Raw genomic sequence first — 17,983 nt, forward strand, 5'->3', positions numbered from 1 at the left:
CCATGCCATCATCCATCAATGGCAAAAGAAAAAGGGGGAGGACATCTGGATTGTCGAATGGATCTTCCCACCGACTCAGCCACGCTTCAGACTGCAGTCCAGGGTAGAGACGGTGGCGCTTTTAATCCGAAAGAGTCGTGACTGAGTGGTGGAGTTGGACAGCAGGGAGGCAGAGGACATTTAGTATACCTCTCCGGACAGGGGACTTGGAGTGGATGCTATGCCATGAGGAGGCACTGCAAGACGCTCTGCTCGGATTCACCGGCGTGGCCCATAACAAGTGCCCCCAGGGAAGGCTGGCCCAGTTGCTGGGGCGCTATGAGTGGCTGGACCGCCTGCTGAATGTAGATCAGCCAGTACTAGGGCTCACAATGTTCACGGATGCAGGGAGGAAGATGAAGCGGGCCGCCTGTGCATGGAAAGAGAATGACCACTGGAAGACTCATACCATAGTGGGAGAACTGGCCGACAGCTTGCAAACATTCGAACTGGGCTCCATGATATGGGCCTTACAACAGTGGTCGAAGGAACCGATGAATGTAGTCAGCGACTCCCTATATGTCATTGGAGAAGCCCAATGGATCCATGATGCAGAAATCTGGCGTACCAGCAATGAACATCTGCGCAGACTGCTCATTACATTGTGGCACACCCTGCAACAACGGACACACCCCTATTGTATCCTGCATGTTCGGAGCCACCAGTGGAACATCGGGCTGGGAGAGGGCAATGCCTGTGCAGATGGGGTGGTGACCTGTGCCCCCATAGTGCATCTCCTGCCTGCGAACACTTTTGAGCAAGCTAGATGTAGCTGTGATTTGTTCCACCAAAATGCAAAATCCCTGCAGAGACAGTTTAAGATCCCGCTGATAGAAGTGAAAGGCATAGTGCGGGCTTGTCCTCGCTGTAGCCATCACGGCCCAGGGTTGGGTGTGGGAGTTAACCCCAAAGGTTTGAAAGCCCTTGAGCTCTGGCAAATGGACGTCACTTACATCCCTGAGCGCTATGTCCATGTAACAATTGACACTTTTTCACATTTCCTGTGGGCTACCGCTCAGATGGAAGAGAAGGCATTGCACGTGGAGTGGCATCTGTTCTCTTGCTTTGCAGTAATGGGAGTACCCAAAAAGATCAAAATGGACAATGGGATAGCATAGACCAGCGATCGCCTAGCAAAATTTATGCAGCAGTGGGGGGTAGAACATATCACAGGGATCCCACACTCGCCCACCGGTCAGGAAGTGGTAGAGAGAGCCCATCGTACACTAAAAGAATATCTGGGCTGACAGAAAGGGGGAGAGATGGAACCAAGTAAGCGGCTAAGTGCTGTTTACACTGAACTTCCTCTCTTTGGCTGGGGATAGGGAGGAGCCTCCAGTGGCAATCCATCATCAGACAGTTCGTAGGGGAATCGAGCAGACCCTTCCAGGAACAAGTGTTTTGTACCGTAACCCTCGAATGGGGTTGTGGGAAGGTCCCAGCGAGGTGCTATTTAACAGCCAAGGATATATGTGTGTTTCTTCCCCAGAGGGACTGCTGTGGGTGCCCAGCAGGTGCTGCCATGCTATGCATACAGGACCCTGAAGCGAGAAGGCGCAGTCAGCATCAGCTCTGGAGGAAAGTGATGCCACTACTACAACTGATGCCTTTTCCTGGTCTTAAAATCAAGAGTCACACACAGTTAGAAGGGGAAAAGGGATTTTACCTTGGTATTTATTTTAAGGATCCTTAGGTATACACGTCCAGGTTATATGCATCAAGATGCACCCCGCTGAGTCTATCTCTGTCTCCTTCCCCCCAACATTGGGTATAACATTATAGGTTCTACTAATTAGCATATCTCTCAAAGATTCCCCAATGAGAGGCTCAAGTGAGACCCCCACACCAAGGAGCCTTCCCCTGGATGGTTCTATCTTGGTTTACAGAATGTGTTCTGGAGAGGACCTTGGGGTCTGGGGCACACTGATCCCTAACTATGAAGCTTCTAAAATGTTTAGTCTCTCAGCTTGACAAACAAGTCTAAGAATGTAGGCAAAAAGCACTAAGACTACAAAAGTTGTAAAAAAGGTATAACAGGGGTATAAAAGAAAAGGCAAAAAATCTTCATGGCATCACAACAGCTGGAACTCTGGGACCCCCATCCCGAGAAGCCTTGGTGGGAGAGGCTGCAGCTGCGGCTGAGTGAGGGGGCTGAGAGCTTGCCAGGTCTACCACTCTCCGTAGCGGGGAAAATAGCGAGACCCTGTGGCGAATGTAACGGCTGCCCTAGGTGGTTGCTAGTGACTTGTGGTGGGTGTTGGGGAGCCTTCTGCGAAGGCGGAACTAAGAAGGGGAGTTGCATACATTCTTGCGTATAGCACCAGACACAGAGGTAGAGTGGGGAATTGTTTTGACTGTCTTGAGACAAGGGCATTGGCGGACACCTTCGATCGGCTGTCTGCCCATTTAGATCGAGTGAAGGCAGTACAGAGTGTGGCAGTGTTAAGGTGAGAGAGTAGCGCACAGGTTCGTGTCCCACGGCAGCATGTGGTGGCTCCCGAGCGCTGTGAAGCAACAAATCAGTGCTGGGCCCGCAAACATTCTGAGAGGTTTGCTTCTCGTAAGCATCCTAACTGGGTCCCACGCAATGTTGACAGCAATCCAAAAGAGACAAAACATGTGGATCACCCTAGCTGATTTAACAGGGCAAGACTCTGTGTGTCTGACCCTGGCCATGCCAGGGGACTCATTTCGCACCTGTTTAATCGGGGTCCTATATTTTAACCCGCAAGACTTCCGAGAGATGCTAGACAATAGCTCCCTGATAGGGAACACCACAAACAATGGCAATTGTTCAGGGCTGATCGGACTCAAGCCTGCGCAGCAGTGTGCCTGCTGGCAAGGTGCATTCTTGAAAAGCATCAATGTCACCATGGGAACACCAAAAGAGTTAGATCTACTGGATTCCACAAACCAAACTGGGGATGGTTACATGACATTCGAGCCTCCCACTACCAGTCAATTCAATGTTAATAGGTGCCTTTGGGCCACTGTTGACCCTCTTGCAGACTGGTTTCTGAGAAACTACAAGTCCGAAGCAATTTACCCCCGAATCAACCTCATGGGTCAAGCCCCGAAATGCCTCCCCAGTGGTACGTTCTTAATATGCGGGGACTGCGCGTAGAATGGGGTTCCTGCCAGCCCACATGGGGGACCGTGCTACTTAGGAAAACTCACCCTCTTCCATCCAAGCCTGCATCAACTCTTAAATATCACCCACCGCACTAAAACCAGGATGCAGTGTTCAATCCATGAGCTCCAATGTAAAAGGAATGAAGAGCCTGTTTTTTGGAGTTGTGGTATAATTTGGCTAGCATCTATGTTTTTACCTGGTGCTTCAGCAGCTAAGGCTCACACAATATTGCATAAACTTGCTTGCTGGACGAGGGATGAGCTAAACATAGCTTTGCAGACGCTTGACGAGCTAAGCGCAGATGTTACTAGTGTTAGACCTGCAGTATTACAAAATCGGGCAGCCATTGATTTTCTACTATTAGCTCACGGCCACGAAGATTTCCAGGGTATGTGCTGTATGAGTCTTTCTGACCACTCTGCCTCAATTCACAAGCACCTCTCTGACCTCCAGAGGGGCCTGCACAACCTGCGGGAGACAGATGACCCTACTGGAGATTGGCTTAAGGGTCTGGGTATCAGCGGATGGCTGCGTACCTTGGGAGTAGAAGGCTGCCAATTGCTATTTGTAGTTATATTAGGCTTAATAGTATTTGGGTGTATTTTTCCTTGCATTGAAGCAGGGCTGTGTGAAAGATCATTGACCAGGCCTGAGTTGCCCAAAAAGAAAACGGAGGATGTGTAGAGGGATTCCTTGTGGAACAGGGGCATATGTTACCCCAGGAAAATCTGGCCAACCCAGGGTTGCCGGGGAAGAACCCCTGAATTGGCCCCTGGCTGCAGGCAAGCCTGGAAGACACCTGGCAGCAGGCAGCCTTGAAAATCCTTGGCAAAGTGTTGGGGTTTTAAGAGGTCTAGTTTTTTTTCTGTTAAAGGAATTTTTTCCCCCATACTGTTACTAAGATGACAAATCGCTGGGTGCTTAAGAGAGACAAAAGACCTGGCTGCTCCTTTTGTTTCACCTGGGTGTGTGGGCAGTGGGGTCTCCGGTGTTCGGACAGAGAGGAGTTGGCTTGCTTCGGCTATTTTTCCTTGTGCTGGAAAGCCCTGGGGTCCCAAAGCCGCCTTCCCTGCCCTGCTGGAGGCCGGGCTGTGGCTGCCCTGCCCTGCCGCTGCTTCGAGCCTTCGTTACGTTGTAGCCGTGCTCGCCCTGCCTGACCAGACCTCTGCGGGGTTCCCCACTTGGATATATCGCGTCTGCCACCTGGGATTTGTGTTCGTCCCTGCCCCGCTGAAGCCTGCCGCTCCAGCCTGCTGTTCCCGAGGGTCCGGCCAGACACCGGGATCGGCTGTCCAGGGGTTTGTGAAGCCTTTGTTCCATCCTTCCCCGGGACCCCAGACCACCAGTGCCGTGTGCTCCCCGAGCTCGCTCCGGAGCGCCCCCTGCAGCCGCGGGGAAACCATCGCACCTGCCCTGCTCACCGGGAGCCGCCAGCGCCCCTGCCGGCTGCGAGCGGAACTGCACACAAGGGGAAAGGGGCCCAACAGCCGAGAAGGCTGGGACTGGGTTTGTGATTGTTTGCTGTTACTGCCATAGTTATTGTTGTTTGTTTGACTGGTTATATACATAACAGTAAAGAACTGTTATTCCTATTTCCCAAATCTTTGCCTAAAAGCCCTTGATTTCAAAATTATAATATCTCAGAGGGAAGGGGGTTGCATCTGCCATTCCAAGGGAGGCTTCTGCCTTCCTTAGCAGACACCTGTCTTTCAAACCAAGACACAAAGTTATAAACTGGTCGGCCCTCCCGCTGCTTAGAGGCTGTCTCGTAGGAACAGGGCGTGAATCTTTGCAAAGTAGATATAAGTTAGTGAAAGTAAACAATAAAGCAGAGAACGATGCTCAAATCGTATCTGTGTTCATGTCGTTACTCTGGCTGGCTCCCCTGCACTCAGACCACGCCCCCCCCCCCCACCCCCCCTGGCTAAATGAACTCTTTACACATGAGCGACTGAATGTTACTCTGGGGGTACTGGCACAGCACCTTGGAGACCAGCAAAGAGCTGTGGCCTATTTTTCAAAACAACTAGACAATGTAGCCCAGGCTCAGCCAGGATGCTTGAAAGCTGTGGCAGCAACAGTCCTTCTGATACAGCCTTGGGCAGCACATTGTCGCGTATGTACCCCATGCAGTGATAAATGTGCTGGAGCTAAAGGGGGACACTGGCTCTCCCCCAGCAGAATGCCCAAATACCAATCTGTGTTATTAGAACAGGATGATGTTAGTCTAAAGGCAACTTCTGTGGTAAACCCTGCGATGTTTTTATCATCCACGTTACTTGGCAGTGTGCCTGAGCATGATTGTTTGCAAACAATGGAGGAAACTTATTCCAGCAGACCAGACCTGAAAGATGTTCCTTTGAAGGATCCAGACTGGGAATTGTACACTGATGAGAGCAGCTTCATGAGAAATAGTAGGAGGATGACCGGTTACGCCGTAACCCCCTCAGATAAAATCACTGAGGCAAAAGCCTTGCCTCCAGATGTATCATCACAGCTGAACTCATTGCACTAACGAGAGCTCTAGAACTGAGTGAGAGGAAGAAGGTGAACATATGGACTGATTCCAAATATGCCTTCAGTGTTGTTCATGCCCATGGAGCTATTTGGAAGGAACGTGGCCTTCATTACCTTGCTCAAGGTAATGAAGTTAAGCATGCTAAACAAATTCTTGCACTTTTACAGAGCATTTGGAAGCCTACAGAAGTGGCTACCATGCATTGCAAGGGTCATTGAAAAGGGAAAAGAGCCCCTGAACTGGGAAATCATTTTGCTGACGAAACAGCAAGGGGGATTGCAGAAAAAGGCATTTTTGCAGTGGTACCACAGAAAGAGATAGATTTGTCATCATTTACCCCAAAATACAATCAGAGGGATCACAAATTAATTAAGTTCCTTAAGGCTGAAATCAAAGAAGGTGGGTGGGCTGTTACCCCGGTAGGACAAGTCGTAGTTCCACCCTTGATCCTTCGGGAAATAGCCCAACAAGAGCATGAAAGTACCCATTGGAGAACAGAAAATCTTTTAAAACATTTGAGGAAAGTAGTGATAGGGAGAGGGATGACTGATATTGTATAATCTGTAACAAGCAAGTGTGAAACCTGCTGTAAAAACAACCCTGACACAAGCAAGAGAGTTGTGTTAGGAGTGACAAAAACAGGAGATCTCCCGGGAGATTATTGGCCAATAGATTTTGCTGAGGCGCCACGCAAAGAGGGATGCAGATATATACCGGTACTGGTTGACACCTTCAGTGGATGGCCTGGGGCTTTCCCCTGTCGCACCAAGACAGCAAAAGAAGTAGTGAAAGCTTTGCTCAATCATATAATACCAAGATTTGGGGTTCCTTTGGGAACATCATCAGATAGGGGACCACATTTTGTTGCAACAGTGGCTGGGGAAGTTAGCAGGATTTTGGGACTTACCTGGGACCTGCACACACCATACAGGCCCCAGGCAAGTGGTAAAGTTGAACGCATGAACGGGACCCTCAAAACCCAGATTGGCAAGATTTGTCAAGAGACATCCATGACATGGGTTCAAGCCCTGCCTATAGCCTTGCTGAGAGTCCGCATACAGTCAAGGTGGAGGGACAACATAAGTCCCTATGAAATATTATATGGCAAGCCATACCAAGTTCCACATATCCCAGGGGAAATTCATATGAGAGGTAAAAATAATTTGAAAAAGAATTTAATGTCTCTGAGTTCCACTTTGCAGAAGCTCCAGAGATTCGTCATGTTATCCAAACCAATAGGATTGGACATACCTGCTCATCCGTTCCAGCCTGGAGACTGGGTCTACGTCAAGTGCTGGGACAGTGACCCCTTGCAAGCCAAGTGGAGGGGACCATTCTGTAGAGAAATGGCTGGGTGAACAGGGACATGTATACATGCACAATCCAAGCTATATTAGTGAACTGTCCTTGACTAAGGAAAAAGGGGAAGAGCAATGCTGATGTGGCAAGTCAACAGGATGTTGGTGGAGGGGAATGCTGACCACAGAAAGAGGAAGACTTAGTTAGTCACGTGCATATTAATCTGTAACCAATCGCTTGTTATTAAGGGCCGCGTGAACAGCAGCTGTGATCCAATAGTATGGAGCTTGCTTATGCGTGCTTGGGGAATTAGGGTATAACTATGGGACTGACAATAGAATAAACAGAGTTCCATCATATCTCTGTGAGAAGCGTGGCTCATCCCAGCAGATCTCTGGCTATTTCTTGCGCCCGAACAGGGACCTTTCCTCAGAGGAAGATACGCTCGCTAATCACTGAAGAAAGGCTGATGATGACGAGCGACGGAGATACTGTGGGTGGAGAGTGTCGACCGCGAGTCAAAGGACGTTGGTCAGGCTGGTAAGAAGGGTGTTCCGGTTTGGCCAAATTTAGAAATATATATATACTCTGAGAGAAGGCACAACCACCCCTCCCCCCACCAGGTTCGGGAAAAAAAAATAAATTTTCCTCGAAGGAAAGTGAAGAAGATAAAACTATTTATTTAACAAGCACACGGGAAAGGAAAATAATGTTAAATGGTAAAATCTTTCGCTGTAGAGGAAAAACCTGGGAAAGTGTTCGAGTCCTCCCTTTGGTCTCCTCGGAGCTGGGGCTTGGCCCAGGGCCAGGCCCTCTGTGCCCGGTGGAAAGTCCTCCCGATGTGCTCTGACGTTACAGCAATCAGGCAGTCCAGTAGAAAAGGGAGAAAATCCAAAATTCCAGAGAAGGAAAAGTTCAGCTCTCAGCCTCTCTCCAGAGAACAAGGAACTGGAAAAAAACTGGCCAAAAGCTGACTGGAAAAACTGCCAGCCGGGTGCTTCCTCGCTCCCCCCTGCCCCAGCTGAAAAAAAAACCTGCTATCTTTATGTGACCTTGAACAAGTTTCAAACTGCTTTGAGAAAGTTTTGCTCAGTTTTTTCTTCCCCCTCTCAGGCTCAGTTCAGAGGCATAGAAAGGCCAATAATTAATTTCTGGGCATAGGCAGCGATATGGGATACACATCATAAGGTGACCCCAAGACATTCCACCCCTTATCCCATATTGTTGGCTCAATGCCCAAACTAAGATATTCTAATTCTCCACACACATTAATACATATGTAAATATATATATACAGCTATGTACAAACAGTGACAGTGACAATCAGCAAGCAGGGGTATACAAAACATTTCACACTACAGGTGGTTTTCACACAACAATCAGATCTCCCTGTGGTACACAACGTGTTGTGCCATCTTTCTGCATTACCCACCATGTGCAACCAGGTCCCTGAGCAAAGACAACCCCACGGATGGGTTTGTCTGTACTCGAGGCAGAATTTATCCACACAGTCTTTCCTAACAGACCTCTGACATGCACTACTGGGACCTTATCTCCATCTGTTGTATGCAGGGATTCAGATTGGGCTGGACCAGCTCTATTGGTGGAACCTCGGGTGTTAACTAACCAGGTGGCCTTTGCTAGATTCTGTTCCCAATTTTTGAAAGTTCCCCCACCCAGTGCCTTCAAAGTGGTTTTCAACAACCCATTGCACTGTTCCACTTTGCCTGCAGCTGGTGCATGGTAAGGGATGTGGTACACCCACTCTATGCCATGTTCTCTAGCCCAGGTATTAATAAGGCTATTCTTAAAATGAGTCCCATTGTCAGACTCGATTCTCTCAGGGGTGCCATGCCTCCAAAGGACTTGCTTTTCAAGGCCCAGGATGGTGTTCCGGGCAGTAGCGTGAGGCACAGGGTAGGTCTCCAGCCATCCAGTGGTGGCTTCTACCATTGTGAGCACATAGCGCTTGCCTTGGCGGGTTTGAGGCAGTGTGATGTAATCAATCTGCCAGGCCTCCCCATACTTGTATTTGGACCATCGCCCACCATACCACAGGGGCTTCACCCGCTTGGCCTGCTTGATCGCAGCGCATGTCTCACAATCATGGATAACCTGGGAGATACTGTCCACGGTTAGATCCACCCCTCGGTCTCGTGCCCACTTATAGGTGGCATCTCTGCCCTGATGGCCTGAGGCATCATGGGCCCATCGAGCTAGGAACAACTCTCCCTTGTGTTTCCAGTCCAAGTCTACCTGTGACACTTCTATCTTTGCAGCCTGATCTACCTGCTTGTTGTTTTGGTGTTCCTCATTAGCCCTACTCTTGGGGACGTGAGCATCTACATGGCGGACTCTCACAACCAGCTTTCTTACTCGGGCAGCGATGTTTTTCCACTCTGCAGCAGCCCAGATTGGTTTTCCCCTACGCTGCCAATTAGCTTTTTCCCACTTTTCTAACCATCCCCACAGAGCATTGGCTACCATCCATGAATCAGTGTAGAGGTAGAGCTTTGGCCACTTCTCCCTTTCAGCAATGTCCAGGGCTAGTTGAACAGCTTTGAGTTCAGCGAGTTGGCTTGATCCACCTTCTCCTTCAGTAGCTTCTGCAACCCGTCGTGTGGGGCTCCATACGGCTGCTTTCCACTTTCGTTTCATCCCTACGATGCGACAAGAACCATCGGTGAAAAGAGCGTAGCGTGTGTCTTCTGATGGCAGTTGGTTGTACGGTGGAGCTTCTTCAGCGCGTGTCACTTGTTCTTCATCAGCAAGACCAAAGTTTTCACCTTCAGGCCAGTTGGTAATTATTTCCAAAATTCCAGGGCGATTCAGTTTTCCGATTCGGGCGCGCTGTGTGATGAGAGCAATCCATTTGCTCCATGTGGCATTGGTGGCATGGTGGGTAGAGGGAACCTCTGCTTTGAACATCCACCCCAGCACCGGTAGTCGGGGTGCCAGGAGGAGTTGTGCCTCAGTGCCAATTACCTCTGAGACGGCTTGGATTCCTTCATAGGCTGCCAAGATCTCCTTTTCTGTTGGGGTGTAGTTGGCCTCAGACCCTCTGTAGCTTCGGCTCCAGAATCCCAGTGGTCGACCTCGAGTCTCACCAGGCACCTTCTGCCAGAGGCTCCAGGACAGGCCATGGCTTCCGGCTGCAGAATAGAGCACATTCTTCACTTCGGGTCCTGTCCTAACTGGGCCAAGGGCTACCGCATGAGCGATTTCCTGCTTGATTTGGGCAAAAGCTTGTTGCTGTTCAGGGCCCCAATGGAAATCGTTCTTCTTGCGGGTAACCAGGTAAAGAGGACTCACAACCTGGCTGTACTCGGGAATGTGCACCCTCCAGAAACCTATAGCGCCTAGGAAAGCTTGTGTTTCCTTCTTGTTGGTTGGTGGAGACATTACTGTGATCTTATTGATGACCTCAGTGGGAATCTGACGCCGTCCATCTTGCCATTTCACTCCCAGGAACTGGATCTCTCGGGCAGGTCCCTTGACTTTGCTCTTCTTAATGGCGAAACCAGCTTCCAGGAGAATCCGGATAACTTTCTCTCCTTTCTCAAACACTTCTGTTGCAGTGTTCCCCCACACAATGATGTCATCAATGTACTGCAAGTGTTCTGGAGCCTCACCCTTTTCTAGTGCAGTCTGGATCAGTCCATGACAGATGGTAGGGCTGTGCTTCCACCCCTGGGGCAGTCGGTTCCAGGTGTACTGCACACCCCTCCAGGTGAAGGCAAACTGAGGCCTGCACTCTGCTGCCAGAGGAACGGAGAAAAATGCATTGGCAATGTCAATAGTGGCGTACCACTTCGCTGCTTTGGACTCCAGCTCATACTGGAGCTCCAACATGTCCGGCACAGCAGCGCTCAGTGGTGGAGTCACTTCATTCAGGGCACGATAGTCCACAGTCAATCTCCATTCTCCTTCCGATTTGCGCACAGGCCAGATGGGGCTGTTGAAGGGTGAGTGGGTCTTGCTGACCACCCCTTGGGTCTCCAGCTCACGGATCATCTTGTGGATGGGAATCACAGCATCTCGAGTTGTCCGGTACTGTCGGCGATGCACTGTCGAGGTAGCAATTGGTACTCTTTGTTCTTCCACCTTCAGAAGGCCAACTGCAGACGGGTTCTCTGATAGCCCAGGCAGAGTGTTCAATTGCTTAATGCCCTCTGTCTCCACAGCAGCTATTCCAAAAGCCCACCTGAGTCCCTTTGGGTCTCTAAAATACCCGTTCCGGAGGAAGTCTATGCCCAAAATGCACGGGGCCTCTGGGCCAGTCACAATGAGATGTCTCTTCCACTCATTTCCAGTCAGGCTCACCTCAGCTTCCACCAAGGTCAAATTTTGTGATCCACCTGTTACACCAGAAATAGAAACAGATTCTACCCCCACATGCTGCGATGGAATTATTGTACACTGCGCACCAGTGTCAACCAAGGCATCATATTTTTGTGGTTCTGATGTACCAGGCCAACGAATCCACACAGTCCAAAAAACACGGTTTTCCCTGACCTCTACCTGGCTAGAGGCAGGGCCCCTCTATGCCTGGTTATCCTTCTTTCCCTGGGCCTGTATCTTAGAGGTTCCTTCATGGGAATTGGACATGCCGTCGTCTTTTCCATCATTTCCGGCAATTTGGCTACAGGCAACTGGAGCTACTTCCTTTTTGGTAGATCCTCCTTTCTGAGACTTGCGCTCCTTCAATTCACTCACTCGTGCTGCCAGAGCAGAAGTGGGTTGTCCACCCCACTTCCTCATGTTTTCCCCACTGTCACACAGGAAATTCCACAGCTCACTTCGTGGGATGTACCTTCTCTCTGGGGAACGTCCGCGGAGAAGGCACTCTTTAATCTCCTGGAGATTCTTTTCTATCTTATCTTCCATTTTCTGCATACGTGTTTCCACAGCTGCAATTCTTGCATGTGTTGGGCCATGCACAGAGTCTGCATATGCTCGGAGCTTCACTGCCATGTCTTTCACAGTCTCATTCGCACCGTAGTCCGGTTTCATTATTGCTAAAGCAGAAGCGTATTCTGGTGGCCCAAGCTGTATGAGTTTTCGCCACACGTATGGAATAACTCTGGCCCGGTCTGGACTCCTCAATCCTGGGTCATGTGTGAAGACAACCTCTACCACCCCTAGTTCTCTCAGGCGTTGGATCCCTTGTTCTATGGTCTTCCACGGGGTTTGCTGCATGTAGAGATCATCTCCGCACATATATCTTTCCATCACGCCTGTCAAAACTCGCCTCCAGAGACTGGTAGAGTTAGCCTCCCTTTTCATCTCTTGGTCGATCACTGGATCTTGTGACAGGGATCCCAAATGCCTCGCTTCAGCACCGTCCAGCATCACATCATCACCTGCCGCATCCCAAATACGGACCATCCAACTTATTATGGATTCATCGGACCGTCGGGTGTAATCCTTTCTTAGGCTGTGAAGGTCCTTTATGGACATGGACTCAGTAATGGTTTCTGTGCCTGAGTCCGCTGGTGGTTTTGAGGTTCCTTCCCCTGCATCTTTTGAGGTTCCTTCCCCTGCATCATCATCATCTTTCACTGGGCGATCAGTTTTGGTTGTGTGCTTTTTCCTCGTGACAGGAGTCACTGTCAGTGGCTTAGACTCTCCATCTGTTTTGGGCTGGCTGTCTGGTTTATCTGCAGCCTGAGTGACTGGGGTGTCTGCAGGCTTTGCTGATTGATCTTCTTGCCTCTCTACCTTTACTTGCTGCTGCAGTGTGCGATAGGCATATGCCAAAGCCCAACATATTGCAAGGAGCTTGTTCTCATTAGAATTGTCATTGTATCTCTCTTTCAGATATTTTCCCACCTCAGCTGGTTTCTGAATTTGTTCAGATGGGAAATCCCAAACTATCGGGTCATAGAATTTCTTTAGGGTTTGGCCGATGTCCTCCCATTCCCCACACCACTCAGGATTTTCCACCTCTGGGTCAGGTGTCTCAGCAGTCACCCTGGAAATCTGAGCTCTTATTCTAGAGAAGCTGTGAATCATATAGAGGAAGATTACCAGATTAAATACCAGGAGGGTGGTCTCTTTAACATCCAGGGGATACTGAACATTCTCAAAAGATAACCTATCAAATTTAAAGGCAAGGGAAACCCCATCTCCTCCTCCTCTAACAATCTGGGTGCAATTACTAATAAATTCCCAAAACAGGCTACTGAAGCTAGGACTGGGGTTAGGACGGAGAAACCACTTATCATACACACGTCGAACAGCTGCCTGTACCTCTATCAACTTCTTATAAATCATTATCACTGAGCACAGCAAAATAGAAATCCTGATTCGTCTCCCTTCTCTGTAAAATTTACATATCAAGGACAAGATTGGAGCAAGTTGTGGATAGGCAAACAACCCTAGGGACCAAAAAAGCACTAGTACCTCAATGAAGCCTAAGGACCAGAAAGACATGAGTACATCGAGCCAGAGAGACATTATGAACTCAACCAGCATGGTGACTACTTTACTCCAACACAGAATAAGTAAATTCAACCCAAAATGTAATTAGCACAAGTTTTTTCACTTTCCTTCGAGCCACACAGTTGGGCGCCACTAAATTTGTTCCGGTTTGGCCAAATTTAGAAATATATATATACTCTGAGAGAAGGCACAACCACCCCTCCCCCCACCAGGTTCGGGAAAAAAAAATAAATTTTCCTCGAAGGAAAGTGAAGAAGATAAAACTATTTATTTAACAAGCACACGGGAAAGGAAAATAATGTTAAATGGTAAAATCTTTCGCTGTAGAGAAAAAACCTGGGAAAGTGTTCGAGTCCTCCCTTTGGTCTCCTCGGAGCTGGGGCTTGGCCCAGGGCCAGGCCCTCTGTGCCCGGTGGAAAGTCCTCCCGATGTGCTCTGATGTTACAGCAATCAGGCAGTCCAGTAGAAAAGGGAGAAAATCCGAAATTCCAGAGAAGGAAAAGTTCAGCTCTCAGCCTCTCTCCAGAGAACAAGGAACTGGAAAAAAAACTGGCCAAAAGCTGACTGGAAAAACTGCCAGCCGGGTGCTTCCTCGCTCCCCCCTGCCCCAGCTGAAAAAAAAACCTGCTATCTTTATGTGACCTTGAACAAGTTTCAAACTGCTTTGAGAAAGTTTTGCTCAGTTTTTTCTTCCCCCTCTCAGGCTCAGTTCAGAGGCATAGAAAGGCCAATAATTAATTTCTGGGCATAGGCAGCGATATGGGATACACAAGACAAAGGGTCGCTACCTTCCCTCCACCATACCCTGCTAGCATGAATTTAGAGTTTGTGGCAGCACAAAAATTGCTCCTCAGTATCCTCGCTAAGTGAGGATACTGAGGAAGTCAAGGAAAAGGATCTGAACAAGCTCGTTTTACGGGCGCAGGAGCATGGACATTTGCGGGTACCCCCTCTCCTCTTCGATGCAGCCGAGTGGAGGGAAGTAGGGGATCATGTGTGGGACTGTACTATCCAGGGAAAAGGGAAAGAAATGGCGAATTTAGGGCCCACCTGGAGAACTGTTATAAATACCTTGAAAAATATGCAAGCTGAGTCGAAAGCAGCCGCGGCTGCGGTAGAGGCGATTGCAACACCGGCTTGTTGCTCCTGCCCGAACTATGCAATGCGGAGGGCTGAGTGGACTGTTTAAAAGCCCGAGCGCGATAAAAGGGCAGAAAGCAGAAGAACACTTTGAGACTGTCAGTGAGCTCCTATGGGAGCAGGAGAAAGAGCTTTTGCAATCGGAGCCAAAAGAGGAAGTTACTGCCACTGTGCCTCAAAGCGAACTGGAGGCAAATGCAGAAGTTACAGCTGACCAAGTATTGGGCGGAGCAACAGGTGGTCCTTCTTGTCAACTGCGCCTCTACCCTGCTTCCCCACCCCCTCCACCTCCTCTGCCGGCCGGACCTCGCCCTGAACCACAGACCATTCCACTGCCAGCAGAGATTCATCCTGAGCCATAGACTGTTTGTCTGCCAGACGATGACATACCAATGACAGAGGCGGCAAATGAGTTACCTGCTCATCCCCCAGGATCTTGCATGAACCCACAAGCCTTGGAAAGATGGGCTCATCAAGTAGAAGAGGCAATGCATCAAATTAAACATCATTTTGATTGTGCTCTGTCTTCTATGGAAGAAAAGCTCAATTGGAAGCGGGAGCCAGAACAGGGTCCTACTGAATCCTGAAAGGGTGTGGCCCAGACGGCCCTGCAACTACAAGAATGGGCTCAAGTCGAGCCCTCCACTCCACCTCCTGACTTTGATAACGTACCACCACCACCCTACGCCACAGGCGCTCCCACTACCTCTCGGCTGGGGCAGAGGTGGTCCGGAATCATAAAAGATGCTATCCTGGAGGGAGACTGGCAAGCGGCAGGGCAAATTGCATGCCCCATAATATTCCAGAATGGTGAACGACGATATGAGCAGCATTGCTGGAAAATTTTACAGCAGGCCAAGAAGTCTGTAACAGATCATGGAATAAAATCAGAGGCCGCCCGCATGGCCTTGGATTGGATTTTTACAGCAGACACTAACTGTCCTACAGACAGCACTAATCTGGCAAGGCTTCTGTTGACATCCTCCCAGTTCCTTCACTGGGAACAAGAATGGAAAAGATTAGCCCAGATGGAGGCCAATCGTCCGCGACAGCAGAATGAACCTCTATATGGTATTAAGCCAGACATGTTGACCGGGTCCAGAGTATATGGGCATTTACAAGTGCAGCTTCAGTACCCACTTCCCGTACATCATCTGTCAGAACAGCTTGCCTGCCAAGCTTTCAACACGGTACCGGATTCCTGGCCCCAACCCAGCTTCTCCACCATTCGGCAGGGCCATTCCGAAGGATACTTACATTTCATCGACAGGCTTTGGCAAGCTCTGGCCAAACCAATCAGACATGACAGAAGACGTGAAGCAGAGTATGTTTAAGTTGTTGGTGTTTGAAGGAGCCGATCCAAACACAAAACGTGTCCTTGCCACCCTTCCAAGGGGCGCGGAAGTAAGTGATATGCTCAAGCTAGACAATCGAGCAGTACAACAACAACAAGGACAAGTTATGGCCAGTATGGTAGCAGAGGCTGTAAAACCTGCTACGAAGCTTCTGGCTGCCGCAGTTACAAAGATGGGTGCTAAATCACAAGGAGACAAGCCAGGAACTTGCTTTCACTGTGGCCAAAAATAACATTTTCATCGCATTTGCAAAGTGGCTGTATGGTGTGAGCAATGCCAAAACGATACCCCTTCTACAACTGTATGCAAGAGGTCAAAAAAAGAGAAATCCAGCGTGAGGCCTTACCGCGCCAGGACACAAGTAGTCGCCAGGCATCAGCGTTCCCCTCCCCTCCACCAGGGGAAGCCTGGGAGTCGATTTGGCAGCAGCAGTGAATGCCACCTTGAAAGACAGCACTGTCCACAAAATTCCCACGGGTGTTTTCGGCCCCGTGGTAGAAGTGGACAGTTCATTTGGTGCATTGCTATTAGGGAGATCATCAACAGGACTTGCTGGACTGATAGTCTTACCAGGGGTCATTGATGCTGATTACACCAGAGAAATTACGATTTGTGCTTATACTTTGTTTCCCCCTCTTACCATTAAAGCGGGACAATGGATTGCTCAGCTCATGTTTATAGACAAGCCCACAGGAGAGGAAATTCATACCTGTCCTTATCGAAAAGACTGTGGCTTTGGGTCCACCGGGGAAACAGTGGTCAATCTTGCACAGCAAATGAAAGTCCGGCCCATAGTCACTATGACCATGTTAAATGACACTGAGGCGCATCAAATTACTGCAATGATGGATACAGGCGCTGATGTTACGATCATCAGCAGAGACAATTGGCCTCAACGGTGGCCTCTGTGCCCTGCACTTGATGTGGTACAGGGCGTAGGGGGAGGAACCACCCCCACACGCAGTTTGCAAGCAATAAAGATGCCAGAAGGGCAAGAAGTTACTCTTTGCCCATATGTCATGACTCTTCCAGGAGGCTTAGGAGGTCTCATTGGACGAGACATCCTCAGCCAGATTGGGGACACATCAAATGTGCCAACACCTTGTTAGGTGCGGCCACTGCAGATCAGCCGCCTACCCTGAGAATTCCATGGAAAGCTGATGAGCCTGTGTGGGTAGAGCAGTGGCCTCTAAATGAGGAGTGGCTCAAAATTGCTAAGCACCTGATACATGAGCAATTGCCAGCAGGCCACATAAAGCTCTCTATTAGTCCATGGAATACACCCATCTTTGTAATTCCTAAAAAATCTGGAAAGTGGCGCCTTTTGCATGATCTACGTGCAGTAAATGAACAAATGTGGCCTATGGGCGCCCTCCAGCCTGGCATGCCATCTTCTACTATGTTGCTTCGAGACTGGGAAATTTTGGTTATTGATCTTAAGGACTGTTTTTTCACTATTCCCTTGTGATCCGAAGATACTGTGCGCTTTGCTTTCACAGTGCCCTCTGTCAAGAAAAGCGCCCCAACAGAAAGATATGAGTGGATCGTCCTGCCTCAAGGCATGAAAAACTCTCCCACTACGTGCCAGTTATACCTGCATTGGGCATTGGAACCAGTTAGAGAGCACTTTTCTGCCACCATCATCTACCATTACATGGACAATATTCTGTTTTGTCGGCAACAACCCTTTACTGATGAAGATGTTTCTTACATCGCTCAATTGCTACACAACAGAGACCTTGTGGTGGCACCAGAAAAAGTGCAACGATCAAGCTCCTGGAAGTATTTGGGATGGGTGCTTACCTCTAGCTCCGTACACCCTCAAAAGGTGCCTCTTGCCACTGATGTCACCAGCCTACACGATGATCAGACTTTAATAGGTGACTTACAATGGGTACACAACATAACGGGGCTCCGGAATGATGAAATAGCTCCATTAATGCCACTATTACACGGTACCTTTCCTCAATGCCCTGTCCAGCTTAGCGACGATCAGCATCGCTTTTTGCAGCATCTGGGAACAAGATAACAGATGCCTTTGCAGATTGCTGCTTC

At 49.2% G+C, this 17,983-nt stretch overlaps 1 protein-coding gene across 1 annotated transcript in view; it reads left to right on the forward strand.

The window, feature by feature from the left end:
* The first annotated feature begins 215 nt into the window (after positions 1-215).
* LOC116453176 (EMI domain-containing protein 1-like) overlaps positions 216-17,983 on the forward strand; it is a 79,909-nt gene continuing 62,141 nt past the window's right edge. Inside the window, exons 1-2 of the mRNA XM_032128337.1 lie at positions 216-603; positions 3,048-3,131. Coding sequence (XP_031984228.1) covers positions 216-603; positions 3,048-3,131 — 472 coding nt within the window. The remainder of the gene's footprint in view (positions 604-3,047; positions 3,132-17,983) is intronic.

Source organism: Corvus moneduloides, chromosome 18, assembly GCF_009650955.1.
Source record: "Corvus moneduloides isolate bCorMon1 chromosome 18, bCorMon1.pri, whole genome shotgun sequence".
NCBI lineage: Eukaryota > Metazoa > Chordata > Aves > Passeriformes > Corvidae > Corvus > Corvus moneduloides.